We start from the raw sequence: 17,304 nt of genomic DNA on the forward strand, positions 1-17,304 counted from the left end.
CACCTACTATGTGCCAGGCAATGTGTTAAGTGCTTTACAAATGTTATCTCATTTGGTCTTCACCTACCTGACAGGTAGGTGCTATTACTAACTTCATTTTGTGTATGAGAAACTGAAGCAGATTGAGGTTAACTGACTTGTCCAGGATCACATAGCTACTAAGTATCTGAGGCTGGATTTGAACTCAGGTCTTCCTGACTCTAGGCCTAGAATTCTATCTCCTGAGACACCTAGCTGCCTTTTGGGTTTGGAAATCTTCTGATCCCCACTTTGATAAAAATATTGATGTAATGAGGAGAAGTTCTAGATTTACAGAAATTCCCAAACAGTGCTAGAATACTGTGATATGACTTTGCATCATGACACATGTCACAAAAGGTTAATAAATTTATTCAAGAGATGACAATAAACATGATTCAATAGCCTGGGAACTCACCTACTTTAATGAAAACAGCTATAGGCTATAATGAAGGCTAGACTCAAGAAATGAACTGTTCATCAAAGGCATGTTTAATAACTTATGTATAAATGTTTCATGATGAATAATTAAAGAATTTATCAAAATCAAATGAACTCAATTCCAAATCATTTAAAACAAATGATTGCTCTTCACCTGTCTGACAGGTAGGTGTTATTACTAGCTTCATTTTGTAGTAGTTTAGGGAAGTCAAGCATTTCAAGGTTTGAATGACTGAAGCGACAGGGGGACGTATTACATATTAAGACTTTTTTTAAAGATATAAAAAGTTGACTGTTGTAAAAGTCAATAAATTTAATTATTTTAGTTTGTTCTGGTTAATTTACAAACCACTATACTTGCTCACTACCCGTAACATTCCACTTCCCACTTCCACACTTATGCATTGATTCTGTCCTATGCCTGGAATGCCTGCCCTCCTTACCACTTCTTCTTGGGGAACCTTAGCTTTTTCCAAGTCTCAGCTAAAATGTCATATCCTACACAGATCTCTTCCTGATCCCCCCAATTAAAGGTGTCCTTTCAAAAGTTCTCTCTCTGTCTTTCCATATACATATAGATAGATGGACATAGATATATGTATATATGCATATACATATACATACACACATATATGTACATACATACATATTCGTACATACATGATAGAAAAGTTAAAGTGCTGGATTCTGAGTCAAGGGGACATGGGTTCAAATCCTACCTCACATACTTAATATCTGTATAACTCAGGAAAGTTACTTAACCTCTGAGTTTTGGTTTCCTCATTCGTGAGATGGGAAGAATAGCAGCACCTAACTCTTAGGATTACTGTGTGACTCAAATAAAATAATGTGCATAAAGCACTTTTTAAACTCAAAAGATGCTATTTCACTGAGATATTATTATTATTGACTCATCTGAGTAGATGTTATTATCTCCAGTTGCTTGAAGGCAGAAACAGTTGGCTTTGTCTTTGTACCCCTAGCTTCTAGCACTAGGTTTGGCAGGCAGTAGGTCCTTAATATGGGCTTAATGAATTAACTGCTCTTTGCTCCAAGAGTAAAAGCTTCCATAAACTGCACTCCTAACCCAAGTCGACTGGCCTGCAAATTTTCACTGTAGCTGATCACAAGCGAGGCCACTTTGGGCAATGGGAATAGAATGCCACACAAATCCATAACTGCTCAAAAATTTCAATGAGCATGTGTTATTAATGATGGGTCAAGAATACTTTAACATTGCCCAGCTTCCTCTGTGTGACATTAAAGTTACCCTGGATATCTTCGAATAACTAAATCCATGGTATTTCATAAAAATTCACCAGCTAACTAGAAGTGTGATCTCAAGCACTTAACCACTCTTGAGCTCATTTTCCTCATCTGTATACCACAGGAATTAGATTTTATCCCTAAAATCTTTTAGGACTCTAACGTTCTGACTCTAAGATGAGAGAGAGAGAGAGAGAGAGAGAGAGAGAGAGAGTGAGTGAGGCAGGGGAGAGAGAGGGAGAGAGAGAGAGAGAGGGAGAGAGAGAGGGAGAGAGAGGGAGAGAGAAGGAGACAGAGGGAGAGAGAGGGAGAGAGAGGGGGAGAGAGAGAGAGGGAGAGAGAGAGGGAGAGAGAGGGGAAGAGAGAGGGGGAAAGAGAGGGGGAAAGAGAGAGAGAGGGAGAGAGAGGGAGAGAGGGAGAGAAAGAGGGAGAGAGAGGGAGAAAGGGAGAGAGAGGGAGAAAGGGAGAGAAAGAGGGAGAGAGGGAGAGAAAGAGGGAGAGAGAGGGAGAGAGGGAGAGAGGGAGAGAGAGAGAGACAGAGAGAGAGAGAGAGAGGGAGAGAGAGGGGGAAAGAGAGGGGGAAAGAGAGAGAGAGGGAGAGAGAGGGAGAGAGGGAGGGAAAGAGGGAGAGAGGGAGAGAAAGAGGGAGGGAGGGAGAGGGAGAAAGGGAGAGGGGGAGAGAGAGGGAGAGAAGGAGAGAGAGGGAGAGACAGAGAGAGAGACAGGGAGGGAGAGAGAGGGAGAGAGAGGGGGAGAGAGAGGGAGAGTGTGTGTGTGTGAAAACAGCTACACAAAAATCTTTCTCTTACCTAGAGGGTTTTTACAGTTAGTGTTTTTACTGTTAATATAATCTGGGGTTAGCATTATCACAAAATTGAGCCTCAGTCACTTTCTAATAAAAAACAGTTTAAGGATAAGTAAAAGTTTCTCCCCCCACCCATAGACTTTAGCAGCCAATTTTAAAACAGATTCAATGCCAAACACAACCAGCAATGCAAGGAAAGTATGCTTCCAGGTCCTTAGGGCTCAATGTTTTAGGACCTAGTTTGAAAAGTTTTCCATAATCTGTTTCTAGAATCAACTTTCCACTCTTTCACTTGAACTTCAAACACCACAGTGTTAAAAACAAAGAATACTTTTGCTGGCATTCTTGTGACCAAGTAGGGAAAGGAAAAAGTCCCTGTTAGTTGGGCTAGTTAAGTCCAACTAGAAATCTTTCCTCTTTCCAAAGTGGCTTTCTCTGGCTGTATCCATAGTCTCTCTATTCATCTCTCCTTTCTCTGCCAAAATAAGGTGGAGAAGAAAGAAGTACATAATAAAAAATTCAAATAAATACACCCACAGGGAAATATTTGGCAAATTCTATAATGCCTGAAGGTACAAAAGGGATGGGCAAAACTAGCTTGTTCCCAATTTTTTTAAGAAGTGAGAAATAAGAAAAATACAGAATATTAAAACTGGGAGAAGTCTTAGAGATCATCTAGTCTTTTCCATTCATTTTTCAGATAAGCAAAGTGAGGCCCAGTTGACCAAAGTTTATTCAAGTCTAACCCAGTAGGAACTAGAACCCAGGTCTTTTTGCTCCTAGGGGAATAAGGGGAACAGAATAAGCATTTATATAGTGCTTACTATGTGCCAGGCATTGCACTAAGCACTTTGCAATTATCACATTTGACCTTCACAACAACTCTTTGATGAAGATGCCAGTATAGTGCTGTTTTCACTAACGCACCCTGTAGGATATCATGAGCCAAGAACACCAAGAACTATAAACTGCAGTTAATAAGCACAGACTGGTGGACTGACAGTGCTCCATAGTTTTCAGTACATATTGGCCAGTTTTTAAGTGATTATAAATAAGGCATTTCACCAGAGGAAAGATGCCCTCAGCGAGTTGGTTATATGTGACAGGACTATAGATAAATAGGATTCCAGTCTCTGTCTGTCTTCCTCTGTCCCTCCAGGCACAGTGCCTGGCTCATATTAAACACTTAAAAAATGCTTGTTCTGCTTCCTCCTTCCCTGTTTCTCTCCCTCCCTCCCTTCCTCTTTTCTTCCCTCTTTGCTTCCCTTCTTCCAGCAATTTTAACCTTCTTGTACACAGGATCCAGCACTACAGTAGAAAAGATAGGTGAGGAAATTGGCCTGCTAGGTCTTACACTCAGAGCTAGATAACAATTCATGTGAAAGAGATAAGAAGTTTTTACAAGACCACAAGTTTAGTAGCATTCAAAAGTTAAGTCATGGCAGCCCAAAAAGTTAGTTCAGTCTAAGGTTGAACAGAGAGAGGTAGAGTGTTCAGTAATAGTCCTGTTGTACTCTGCCCTGGTCAGATCCTTAGAAGACTCTCTTCAGTATGGGGACATATACATACAACGAGCTGGAAATTGTTCAGAGGAATATGAACAGGTTGGTAAAAGGCCATGTCATGAGAACCAGAAACTATGTTTAGCCTGCAGAACAGAAAGTGCTTAATAAACACTTGATGGGTTGAAATGTTTTGGAGGGGGCGGAGGAGGAGGCAGAGGAGAAGGGCAGTGCAGTAATTGACATGCAACCACTTGGAAGAGGGATTTTACCTGTTTTGCTTGGTCCCAGAGAACAGAACTTGAGCAATAGGTGAAAGGTGAACTCAGATTTAAGCTCAATAGAAGGAAAGACTACCTAACAATTAGAACTATCCAAAAGTAGAACTGGTTGTCTTGGGAGATAGTGGATTCTCCTTCTCACTAAAGAAAGGTCTTCAAGCAAAAATACCTCACTTAAATCCAATTCACTTGCATGTCATGGCATCCCTCTCTGATGTCATGGTTCTCTTCAATAACACATGGCATCCCTCTCTGATGTCATGGTTCTCTTCAATAACAAAGGACAAACAGCAACAAGATGACCAATGACCATCTGTCCTAATATCATAGAGGGGATTCCTGTGGCTGGATTAGACAGCTTTTGAGATCCCATCCAATTCTGTGATTTTGTTTTGAATGTGTACAGCATTATTCTCTGTAGGGAAACTCTGATTCAGGGGTGTGGTTTTTAAAAAAAGTCTGTATTGTTATAGAACAGAGTTCTTTATTCCTTCAAGGGAGGAGATTTTGTGCCTGGGCAAGGGGAAGGGGGTTGTTTTTAGGGGCAGCCACCAAACAGAATGGGTCTATAACCATTTTCCTTTAACTAATTATCTAGTGGCTGAGAATAGTTTGTTAAAGAGTTCAAGCACCTTCCTCCTTCAGGCTGTCAGCTCATTATCATAGCTTTACAGGGCCTCAAAGACCATCTAATCCAGCCCCCCCCCCCATTTTACAGCTGAGGAAACTGAGCCCCACGAAGACTCAAGATTTTCTCAAGGTCCCACGGGCTGTTAAGTATCTTAGGTGGCATTGGAACCTAGCACCTCTGTCTCCAGGAAGTGTTCTTCCACACTGCTTGTCTGATTATAGATAAGAATAGTTCAGCACCTCTGACTATTACAGTACCTCTGATATAAGGGCCAGTCTGATTCATCATCTTCCCAATAGAGATAGATTTTCTCTTTGTTAGGAAACTAATTTCCCTTGGATTGGCAGGAAAGTGGTTACTTAACCATCACAACTTAAGCTCGGTATGGTTCAGAGTATGAACATCCAAGAGTTTTCTTAAGCAAATACTTTCTCAGTCTTTCTCATCATTGGCCAACCTATTCAGTGGCTCCTGAGGGTGTTTTAGGGGCTCCTTTGATACTGTTGTCTCTGGCTACACTGGTACCATTTCTTTCTTGAGGTCCTGGTCTGCCACAACCACCAAAAGGGTGGGCAGAAGGGCCCAAAGGGCACTGCCAGCAAACTTCCCAGGAGTTCGGAGAGAGTTCGAGGTCACCGATGTCCTTCCCCACTGCCCCTGCTCCCAAGACAGTCAGTCAGTCAATAAGCATTTATTAAGCACTTATTATGTGTCAGGCACTGTGCTAAGCTCTGGCAAATCCAAAGTCCAAGATTTAGGCAATAGCCTCTGCAAGTATTTCGGACTCCTCTGCTCTACCCGCTGTCCCTCACGGCCACTGTCGCTGTCGCCTCAGGCTCCTTCCCTCCCACCCACAGCCCCTGCCTCTTCAGAGACAACAACTTTTCACAAACCACCGAGGAAGTTGGCAGGCTTGGTTCGAGGGGGAGGACGGGAGCAGCAGCTAGTTAGCAAACGCTTCAGCAGCCGGCAAAGGTGAGGAGCGGGGAGCAGCTGCAGCGCCCCATGCGCGCGTCTCCTCTGGACCAGGCTTCCCCCAGCCTCCCTCACCCCACCAAAAAAAAGTTTCCGTTCCCCGCCCTCAGCAAAAGTCAGCTCCTGGAAGGGGGAACTCAGAGTTCTCCAGCATCTCTTCCTCCTTCCCTTAGAACCTCGGCTCCCGCCCCACCCCAACTCCCCGGGGAAGGGGCACGGAGGGGGCAGGAGCCTCTGCAAAGTCCAAGGAGAATGTCACCTGCAGCAGGAGGAAGCTGGTACCTCTCCCGGGCCGGATGGTGGTTCTTTCGGGCTGCCATCCCAGGCTGCTGGAGGGCGGGCGAGCGCCTGCTTAGAGCCAGCTCGGGGAGCAGCCGCCTGCCGCCGCCTCTCTGCCTCCCATCCCCTCGGGGCCGCCGGCCGCTTGGAGACAGCGGCGGCCACCTCGGGGACCTCGCTCCCCACGCCTCTCTCAGCCTCCGCTAGCTTCGGGCCGCCGCTGTTCCCTGCCGGGGCTCGGTGCGCCGCCCTTCCTGGCCTCTCACTTACTCAAACAGACTGGACGGCCAGCCAATCAGACGCCGCCTTTCGGAAGTGAGAGAGAGGTTGGGTGTGTCCTACAGCAGCACCTTGTGCTCTTTTGTTGGGGTGGTGGTGGCGCTGGGGGTGTTTTCCTGCCTCGCCCAGAGGTAGGGCTAAGGTTCTAGCCCCTTAGAATGCTTGCTCTTTTCCAAACTAAAGAAGCCCATAGATCCTCTTACATCTTGTGAATCCCCAGCCTCCTCGTGGGTAAAACAGACAAGACCTGTTCAGTCTTATCTGGCCCAACAGAGACTGCCCCCCGTGGATGTTTCCTTGTGAACTTTCCTCCGACATCTATCACCTTAATGGCTGGCGTGGTGCTGGGTGTCTAGCCTTGGGCTGCAGTGGAAAAGAGCACGGATTCTTCAGTCAGTGGGCTTAAGTTCAATTCCCATCTTCGACAGCTTTCTTTTTACCCGTGTAACTTTGTACAAATTACTTAACTTCCTTGGCTATTAATTTCCTTAAGGGAGAGGTCTGGACAAACTGGCTCTTAAGGTCTCTCCAACTCCAGATCTCTGATCCTATGGCCTTTCTGGAAAGGAAAACGCCGGGGATACTACTCAGAATGCTCTTGGAATTTTGTAATGTTCTCTTCCCTGTTATTTATATTCAATTAAACTAATCTGAAATTCCCAGAGCTACAGTAGAAGGCAAAACCAAGGCTATGATCTTTCCACGAAATTAGACTCCACGCTCAAATTTCTCATTGTTATTTTCCACTAGATCAGCAGAAAAGAGTAGTTTTAGTAATGTCTACAGCAATCACCTTTGTAATCTGAAATTCCCTTTGTGTGGGGGTATATGTGCCACCTGGGTTTCTCTGAGGCAAGAAAAGCATTATTTAAAAATTAACCCCATGGTAAACTGCTTTGGTAAAAGCACCAAGGATGACAGAGAATCAGATTATTTAGCAGATTCAACAATCAAAAAAAAAAAAAAGGTCTTGAAACAAGCTTCTTTCATCTTTCTCTCACCAGACAGATGGAATCCTTGACAGAAGACAGCTGGGAGAAAAACGAAAAGTTCTAGTGGATATATCTGTATTCTCCACCACACACGATTTCCCAAGACAAAAAAAGAAAAGAAAAAAAGGACAAGATTTTTGGCATCTCCTAAAACAGACATTTCATAATTGAAAGAAGATTTGTTAACTCGTTTGCATTTTACAATTAAAGGCAGTGATTTGAGTCAATCTTTCCCTTCTGAGACTGAGAGCTGAGTGGCAAATAGGGTAATGAAGATAAAGAGTTAGTGCACTTTGTTGTTGAGGGAAAATAATGAAAATGTAGCCAAGCTCTACTTTTTGTTTAGGAAAAAAAATCCTCCCAACCAATCAGGATTTAAGGTCATCGGGATAGTTTTCAGTTTCCATAAACCACGAGTTGCGTGCATGAAGCCACGTAGCCAAGACAAAATGGATATGCCTTAAAGATACTGTTTCTAATTAAAACAAAACAGGGCTGTTAGAAATGAAATTCTAAAGTTCATTTGAGAAGTAGAAAAAAGGGACTAATTTCTCTGTTATAATAAAATAAAATTCACTTACATCCTGTAACAGCAGAACTACTTACTCTAATTGGCCAGTTTTCCCCTCCTCCTAGATGATATTTATTAGCCCAGTTGCTTGTAATTTATCTGACACCAGTGGATTTAACTTAATCTTTCATGGTTAAGAGAAGTTTTTATTGTGTATATTGAGACCTATTATTTCCTCAGTTACTAGTACGTTTCTCAAATTTTTTAACAAAAAAAATACCCTATTACCAGACATTAATTACACATACATCCTAAAAATTATGAAAACAAAAAGCAGCCAAAGAGACTAATATAATTTCAACATTCCATGTAATGATTTGAAATATAAGCAGTTTTTAGAGCATGGCTTTTATTATATCCTTGTTCCATATATCCACAAGTATATGCAGAAAGTTTCCAAAGAATAAAAGTCTTCTGGAAAAAACAAATAACTTTTTGACCTATTTTCTACAACTGAGAACTTAAGTGAACCATCAATGTGAAGGCGACAATGATTAAGAAATAAATTTTCCTTTTGCTTTTTCCCTTTCCTTTTTGTTCTTGTCTCTTTCGATTTTCCTAAACTCCATGTTCTTCTTTCTTACATTATGCTGACATTTTCACAGTAAGCAGTTATTTCTGCTGGCAAGCTGCTTCTGAAGACTACAATGTGGGATAGAGTTATGATGTCTGGAAAAATGGCAAAGTGGACGCACACCACTGAGCTGACCAGCATGGGAAGTGGCCTTAGTGATCAGGTAGGCTCTTTCATTTGACAGATGAGGAAACAAGTACCATGTTGTCCAGAGTCACAGAAGTAGTATGTTGCAGAACTAATATTTCAGCCCGGACCTCTCTATGCCAAACCATCTACAATGCATATTCATCAAAGGCTTCTGTGGCTGCTGACAAGTACAGGAATAGCATAGGATAAAAAACAAACAATTATGACATTTACTAATACTCCAAATTTAGAGTAATATAATTCAGAAAAGCAAAGTCAGAGCACTGGATTATGTCAACAATTCAATCCAAATCAGGAAATTCAATGAGTTCGGAACGAGCACTACCAAAAGCATTTTCTATTCCAGTTACAACATTTATACAGCTATTACTTAGAAATCAAGGTTTCAAAAAGCATCAGAGATTATAAAAGAGCTGAGCAATCTATACTGGATTTAGAGTCAGGAGATGGGGTCAAATCCTACCTCTGACCTGCACCATCTTGGGCAAGTCATTTTACTTCTCTGGGTCTCTGTTTTCATAGCTGTAAAATATAAGAGTTAGACCACATGGCCTCTGAGGTTCCTTCCAGCTCCATATCTATTTTATGTCCTCCTAGACAACTGCAAGACTCTTAAACTATTTTGACCACTAGAGCTAACAGTGAAATGCAAATTTTACATTCTTACTACTTCCAATAATAAGAAAATCTTGCATTTCTACAGTGCTTTAAAGTTTACAAAGGTCTTTCCTTATGGCAGCCCCACCAAAGGATCTTTTTGCGTTACTTGAGGAATATTCTATAATATCCAGGCAAACCTGCAGCTAAACTGACAAATAGTGATGTCTTTTAAACTATGAAAACTTAATCTGAAGTATTGCTGTTCAGTCATTTCAGTCGTGTCCGACTCTTTGTGACCCCATTTGGGGTTTTCTTGGCAAAGATATTGGAGTGGTTTACTGTCATAATTTTGATAATGACTTCAAAGGAGTGTATTTCCTGGCTGTAAGGACCTATCAGTTAAGGGCTCATCTTGAATCTTAAAACCCATGGTTTAGGGAGGAGCGGGGGGGGGGGGGGGGGGGGGGGGGGGGGGGGGGGGGGGGGGACTGAACCTGTGATTTTATTGGTCTAGGAAACTGTCAATGAGGAAACTCTACCAGAGAAAATCAGCACCTGCTCTTTGATCTATAGCCTTTGAGAGAGCCTGGGATCAAATGATTTGCCCATGTATAGTCAGTATCTGTCATGTCAGAGAAGGAATTGTTTGTCTCTAAATACATAATAATACTGTTACTATTAAGATATAGATTAAAGAAGAACAATCAGAGAATATTTGTTTACTACCTCATCATACTTTCTTACCCTCATTTCAAACCCTGTGAACTACTTTACATGAAACCCTGGGAACTATTTTAGTTTTAAGTTTTGATAGCAAAATCACAAAAAGACAGCCTTACCCACTGGAAACAGATGGTTAGAGACAGCTTCTCTGCACAGTCTCTTTCTTCTCACTCCCAATGATGCTTAATCCCATAGGTAGGGATTCATTCCTTGGTTTAAGATTTTATCTTCTAGGGAGTTGGCTTTGGATTCCAGAACTTGGGTTCAGTTACTGCCTCTGACATATACTGGCTGTGTGACTTAACCTCTCAGTGCCCCAGGTACCTTACCAAGGCTAAAACTTAATTACAAACACTTGCTGATCTGCACTGGTAGAGTTTCCTCAGCAAGGAAGGCTCCCTATACAAAGGAAATTATACTTAGGGACCTCCCCCTTTCCTTGCCCCTATTAAAACAAAAGCAAATATTCCTGGGAATAGCAACACATATTAAGCCTTATCAGTAATTAGAATGAGTTTTCCATCTCCCTTCTTAAGAGCAAAATAGGCTTTGATAAAGGGAAGTAGGGAACTTTGGGGTCTGTAAAGAAGGAAGGAGGAAGTACTATGGAAAAGGGAACAGAAAGAAGAGGTATGTGGTGAAGGGGGCAGGGCAGTCCTATGGAAACAAACTGCCTACTTCACAATTTTCCATGTGGCCAGCCCCAAATTCACCAAAGCTTTTCTTTGACAAGTGGTTAGTTCTTATTCTCTCCCCAAACACTATAGATATTTTATAGCTCTTGGAAAGTTCGCAATCCAAGTTCATCTTCATGTCCTCCTTTGGTGGATGAGTCTCCAGAATCCATGGGTTTTCTGTCTCTTCATCTAATGTCTGAGTAGTGAGACTGAACTGGACTTTTTTGAGAGAATAACCAACTGAGAAAGATTATATTTCCTGTTTCACCTCTGGAAAGCTTTTAAAGGTTTTTCTGGAGGCCACAAAAGCTTCTCCAAGGAGAACCCAGGCAAAGGAAAGGAAAAGTTTACAATCTAAAATGGCTAAAAAAGAGAGAGCTAAAGGAGAGCCTATCTCCATCTTCAAAGACTGAATATAAGAAGTCTTACTGACTTTGCGGCACCAAAAATCAAACATGATTCCTATTCCTGTACCTTTACCTCCCCTTTCATATTAAAGTATATTTAGGAATGTTAAAAGCCAGGTTGCTTTTTAAAAATGATTCATTTCTTTCCAAAGAGCTTTAAAGCTAGCACTCCACATTAGATTACTGGTTTGGCCAACACTGAGACCTTGCCTTATTAATGGCTTAAAGCAATAATTTTTAAAAATTAATTTATGTTATTCTGAACTTGGTGAAAACCAACAAATATTAACAGTTTTATATCCAAAGAACAGAATGATTTTTTTCCTATTTGTTTGCTATAAGTATTGTCTCTATAGTAAAGATGAATGTATTTTTCTTGTGGTTTTTTGGGTAAAGGGAACTCCTCTACCAAATACATGTTGCTACCTGCTCATCAACTTATAGTCTTAAAGAATTGTCTATACCACTGGCACTGAGAAATTCAGTAAATTGCCTGGGGTCACATGTCAGAGGCCAGATTTGAACCCACATCTTAGGTCAGTTCTCTATATACTATGTCATGATGCCTCTCTTCTGATGATTCACTTATTTATTAATATTTAGGTCAACAATATAGTTAGAATGAATGAACTAATGAAAAAAATGTAATAAATGATTATTATGTCAAATACTGCGCTGAGCACAAGGGAAAAAAATTAAAAGTCAAGACAAGTCTGACTCCCAAAGCTCACATCCCAATTAAGGGGACACAACCCCTATAGCAGGGTTCATCTATAGGGCCAGTGGAAAGGCTTCTAGTGGTTTTTATTGTGCAGCAGCAGTATGAATAACAAGGTCCAGGAAGCCTTAGGGTACAACAACAAGTCATACGACAATGTAATTTATTGAATTCATTGTGGTGTATAGTTTGAAGTTTGGATACAAATTCATTTTTTTGCATCACCCATACAGTTTCCCAGAAATCCTTATTAAATAGTGATTCGATTCCTCTTCTTTTTTAGAGTAGGGACACATAGCTTATATTTAGTGAAAAGCAAACAGTAGCCTTTGTACCTTTACCTCCCCTTTCATATTAAAGTATATTTAGGAATGTTAAAAGCCAGGTTGCTTTTTAAAAATGATTCATTTCTTTCTGAAGAGCTTTAAAGCTAGCACTCCACATTAGATTACTGGTTTGGCAACATTCAGACCTTGCCTTCTTAATGGCTTAAAGCAATAATTTTAAAAAAAGTATATTATGTTATTCTGAACTTGGTGAAAACCAACAAATAGGAACATTTTTATATCCAAAAGAACAGAAAAAGAGGACTGTGTATGAAACCATAACTCTCTATTACATACAGCTTATTTTTAAATATATAATAAATTCAGCACATTAGTTTCACAGCTGTTCTTGCCTGTTTTCCTTTGAACCACCCTTTGTTCTCTTCTGTACATTAAAAAATGCTTCGTTAGTGAACTATTATTTCTTTTCTTTTTTAGTATCACTATCACTGTTTCCCCTCCTCAAATTTCTGCTGACCCCCAAAGCAAAAAGACCTTCTCTTTTACCAAATTAGAATAATCAAGCAAACCTAGCCCACACATATGACATGTTTGAAAATGTATGTCTCGTTCTGCCCCTCTCTGGGAAACTTGCTTCATCTTGTCTTCTGCGGTCATGGTTGGTCACTACATTGATCAGTCATTAAGTCTCCCAAAATTGTTTTCTTTACATGTTGTAGGCATCGTAGAAATTGTTTTCCTGGTTCTGCTCACTTCATTCTTCCCAGACTTCTCTGAATCGATACCTTTTGTCATTTCTTATGGAGTAATTAGTCATTTCCGAATTGATGGGCATCCCATTAGTTTCCAGTTCTTTGCTACAACAAAAAGTGCTGGTACAAATATTTTTGTGCATATGGGCCCTTTCACTATTTCTTTAATCTCTTTGGGGTATTAAAACAGGGATTCTTAAGAAGAGATAAATGTATTAAACTAAAAAGAATGCTGGGCTATAAGTAATGAGACTTTGGAGTTGAAGGTCAGTGATCACAGTTCTGCAATTGACTAGTTGGGGGACATTGGTCAAGTCACTTCTCTCTCTGGGCCTGTTTCCCCATATATAAAACGCAGAGTTTGCTTTAATTGATTTCTGAAATCTCTTCCAGATCTAACAATCTCTAAATTTTAAAAAAATTACTGTTAAATTTTAACTTGTTTGGCTTTTCCCATATAAATGTGTGAATATACACACATATGTGTATGTATATCCACATTACATATATGTGTATGTATGTATACATGTATGTGTGTGTATATATATTTCATTATATTCTTCAAAGTTTGGTATGTTCTCTTGTGAAAATATATTATTTACATTGACCTTGGAGCAAACCCTCGATCGTTGTTATTCTCCCAGATCACTTAATAAAAAGAGATCAGGAAGGGGAAGGGGGAATAAATTTATTTAAAAGAAGAAGGTTTTTTTTTTTAGCCAAGCAGTTTCTTTTCTCCATTGTGTTCTTGCTCAAGTCCCTATAGCACACAGAGGAAAAAAATACTCAGAAAATACATGGTTCTTCCTGGCATCTTCTCTCTTTAGACCTACAGCCAATGATAAAGAAGCAAAACACCTATAATGTTAATGTGAAAATATGCCCTAACAGTTGATGTTGTTATTCTGTATCACCAAAGATGGTAGGAGGCTGCAAGTGGGGTAGTGTGATATGGATGGGAGATAGGGAAACGTTCTTAACCTTTTTTGTATCATGGATCTTTTCGGCAATCTGTTAAAGACTCTAGGCCCCTGCCCAAAATAATGATTTTAAATGCATGAAATAAAATAGGATTCCAAAGGACACTAATTATACTGAAATACAGTTAGCAATTTTTTAAAAGTTCATATATCCTAGGTTAGGAACCCCTGCCACTGAGGGTCCTGGCTACCTTGCTTTGATCAGAAAGAACATTATCTGCTTCCTCCTGTATTACTGTACTGTTTAACACATGCTCTCTCTGCATGGTTATGATATCCAGGGTATGCCTCAGGTCCAGAGCCCTCTCCTGCATACTTTTTTCTTTTTTTATATCATTCCATCAGAGTCAATTTAGACCTTTACCTTCTGCCTATATATACTCCTTCTAACTGCCCTAATAGTGATAATAGTTCTTAAGAGTCACAAGTATCACCTTCAAGTGTAGGGAAGTAAACAGTTTAACCTTATTGAATCCCTCTTTCCTGTTTATATTTTTATGCTTTTCTTGAATCTTGTATTTGAAAATTGAATTTTCTTGTTAGCTCTGGTCTTTTCATCAGGAATGTTTGAAAGTCTTCTATTTCATTGAATATCCATTTTTTCCCCCAGAAGGATTATGCTCAGTTTCACTGGGTAGGTGATTCTTGGTTGTAATCCAAGTTCCTTTACCTTTCAGAATATCATATTCAAAGCCATCTGATTCTTTAATGTATAAGCTACTAAATCCTGTGTAATCCTGACTGTGCCTCCACAATACTTGAATTATTTCTTTCTGGCTGCTTATAGCATTTTATCCTTGACCCAAGACTTCTGGATTTTGGCTATTAATATTCCTGGGAGCTTTCATTTTAGGATCTCTTTCAGGAGGAGATCAGCAGAATCTTTCAATTTCTATTTTACTTTCTGGTTCTAGGATGTCAGTTTTCTTTGACAATTTCTTGAAATATGATGTCTAGGCTCTTTTTTATGATGCCTTTCAGGTGGTACAATAATTCTTGAATTATCTCTCTTGCATCTATCTCCTATGTCAGTTGTTTTTCTAATGAGATATTTCATATTTTCTTCTATTTTTTTCATTCTTTTGAATTTGTTTAATTGATTCTTGATGTCTCATGGAGTCATTAACTTCCACTTGCCAATTCCAATTTAAAGGAATTATTTTCTTCAGTTAGCTTTTGTACCTCCTTTTCCATTTGGCCAATTCTACTTTTTAAGGATTTGTTTTGTTCAGTGCATTTTTATACATCTTTTTCGTGCTTCCTTTACTAAGATGTTGACTCTTTTTTCATGATTCTCTTGTATAATTCTCATTTCCCAATTTTTCTCCCATTCCTCTTATTTGATTTTACAAATTCCTTTTGAGCAATTCTAAGGGTTTTTTATTGATGATTTCCATTTCTTATGTCACCACAGATATCCCAAGTATCCCTCCCCCTCCCAGAGAGCCATCTCATATGACAAATAGTATTTTTTAGAGGGGAAAACAGCCCAACTGCTCAACACATTGAAACAGTACAATATTTAACATTTGTGCAACCTCTCACCTCCATGAAGGGGTAGGTTGGGAGTGTCTTGTCTTACCTCCTTAGTTGACTCTTGCTTAAGCTTCGTAACTTTGTTATATTTACTTTTGATTGTTGTGATTACTGCATCTAATGTTTTCTTAGCTCTTCTTACTTCTTACTTCATTCTGCATAAATTCAAATAGATCTTTCCGTGCTCTCTATATTCATCAAATACAGTATTTCTTACAGAGCAGCAGTATTCCATTATATTTGTATACCACAATTCCTTTAGCCATTCCTGAATTGATAGGCATCTACTTTGTTTTCAATTCTTAATTATCACAAAAAGTGCTGCTATAAATATTTTTGCGCATATAGGGACTTTTTTTTCTTATAATCCCAGTAATAGAGGCTGGTTCAAAGGGTATGGACATTTTAGTAACTTTATTTGCATAATCCCAAACTGCTTCCCAAAATGGTTGTGTCACTTCACATTTCTACCAACAATGTATTAGTGTACCTACCTTTCAAAACCCCTCCAACATTGACTGTTACCATTTTTGGTCATTTTGGTGGGGGGAGGCCAATTTGCAAGGTATGAAGTGAAACCTTATGGTTGGTTTGATGCACATTTCTCTTATTTTTAGTGATCTGGAGCATTTTTTTCATGTGGTTGTGAATATTTTACACTTCTTTTTGAGAACTCTTTGTTCATATCCTTTGATAATCTAGTGGGTAATGACTCATATATGTGTATGTATGTGTGTACATACATACATATGTATATATGTATACACACATATATGTATATATGTTATATATAGTATACATACACATACATACATACATACATACATATATATATATATATAGTTTATCTAACTTGGATGCCAAACTGTTATCAGAAAAATTTGTTACACAGATTTTTTCCCCCAGTCAACCAGTTCCCTTCTTATCCTAGATGCATTAATTTTGTCTGTGCAGAAGCTTTTTAGTTTCAAGTAATCAAGGTTTATCTATTTTATCTTTGGTAATTGCCTCTATCTCCTGTTTGCTTAAGGATACATCTCCTACTCATAACTGTGAGAGGTGCATGGTCTGTTTCTCTTCCAATTTTTAAAAATAATATGATCTTTAATATTAAGGTCACATATCCAATTAGAATGTTTTTCCCAAATACTAACTTTAAGGAATCCTGAAGTTGCCTTCTTGCCCTTTTCTGCAGTCTGCTATTTCCAAACTTTCTTTGCTACCCTAGGTTCTTTGGGGAAATTATCCTGAAGAACAGCTTTTCAGCCATCTCGGCATTTGCAGATTCTTGAACTATGTGTGTCTAATGCTTGTGTATGGGCTCTTTCCCTCATTAAAGGGGAAAAGGAAAGCTTCCTCCCAGCCACATACATACCCTTCTCCACTCACCCCTCACCCTCAGCCAGCTGGCTGTCACAGAAGAGCAAACTGTGCACTGCTGTGCTGCAGGTCTGTGAGCTCTATTTACATGGGATTGTAAAGGGACCTAAGTTCCTGGAGTCAGCTGACCCATTCCTATCTGGGCTGAAATTTTTTTCTAACAAATTCTAGTTTTCTAGTTGATGGATTTAGTTTAGCAAAGGGTTTAAGTGCCTTGACTCTTTTAGAGGCTGTTCCACACTGAACTCAATCAATAAGAACTCTAGGTATCCTACAGATATTTTTAGTATTATTTCTACTTTTCTGAGATTACTCTAGTGGAGTTTGGGAGGACATACTAATTGGGCCTCCTCTTATAAGATGTATAACCAATAATCAATATTAACAAGGGCCCAAATCAAGAACATGTAGAATTTTAGGACCTAGGGACTGAACTTATAAGTGTTGGGAAAGTTGAATAAACAATCCTGAAAGACTTAA

At 39.6% G+C, this 17,304-nt stretch overlaps 1 protein-coding gene across 2 annotated transcripts in view; it reads right to left on the bottom strand.

Annotated features, from left to right (window-relative positions):
* OTULINL (OTU deubiquitinase with linear linkage specificity like) overlaps window positions 1-6,470 on the bottom strand; it is a 41,732-nt gene extending 35,262 nt beyond the window's left edge. The window contains exon 1 of one of the 2 annotated variants that reach the window (XM_036759805.1): window positions 6,179-6,470. In XM_036759805.1, coding sequence (XP_036615700.1) covers window positions 6,179-6,239 — 61 coding nt within the window. In that variant the 5' untranslated portion in view covers window positions 6,240-6,470. The remainder of the gene's footprint in view (window positions 1-6,178) is intronic. The other variant, XM_036759813.1, reaches the window with a different exon arrangement.
* Window positions 6,471-17,304: the final 10,834 nt, after the last annotated feature.

Source organism: Trichosurus vulpecula, chromosome 1, assembly GCF_011100635.1.
Source record: "Trichosurus vulpecula isolate mTriVul1 chromosome 1, mTriVul1.pri, whole genome shotgun sequence".
NCBI lineage: Eukaryota > Metazoa > Chordata > Mammalia > Diprotodontia > Phalangeridae > Trichosurus > Trichosurus vulpecula.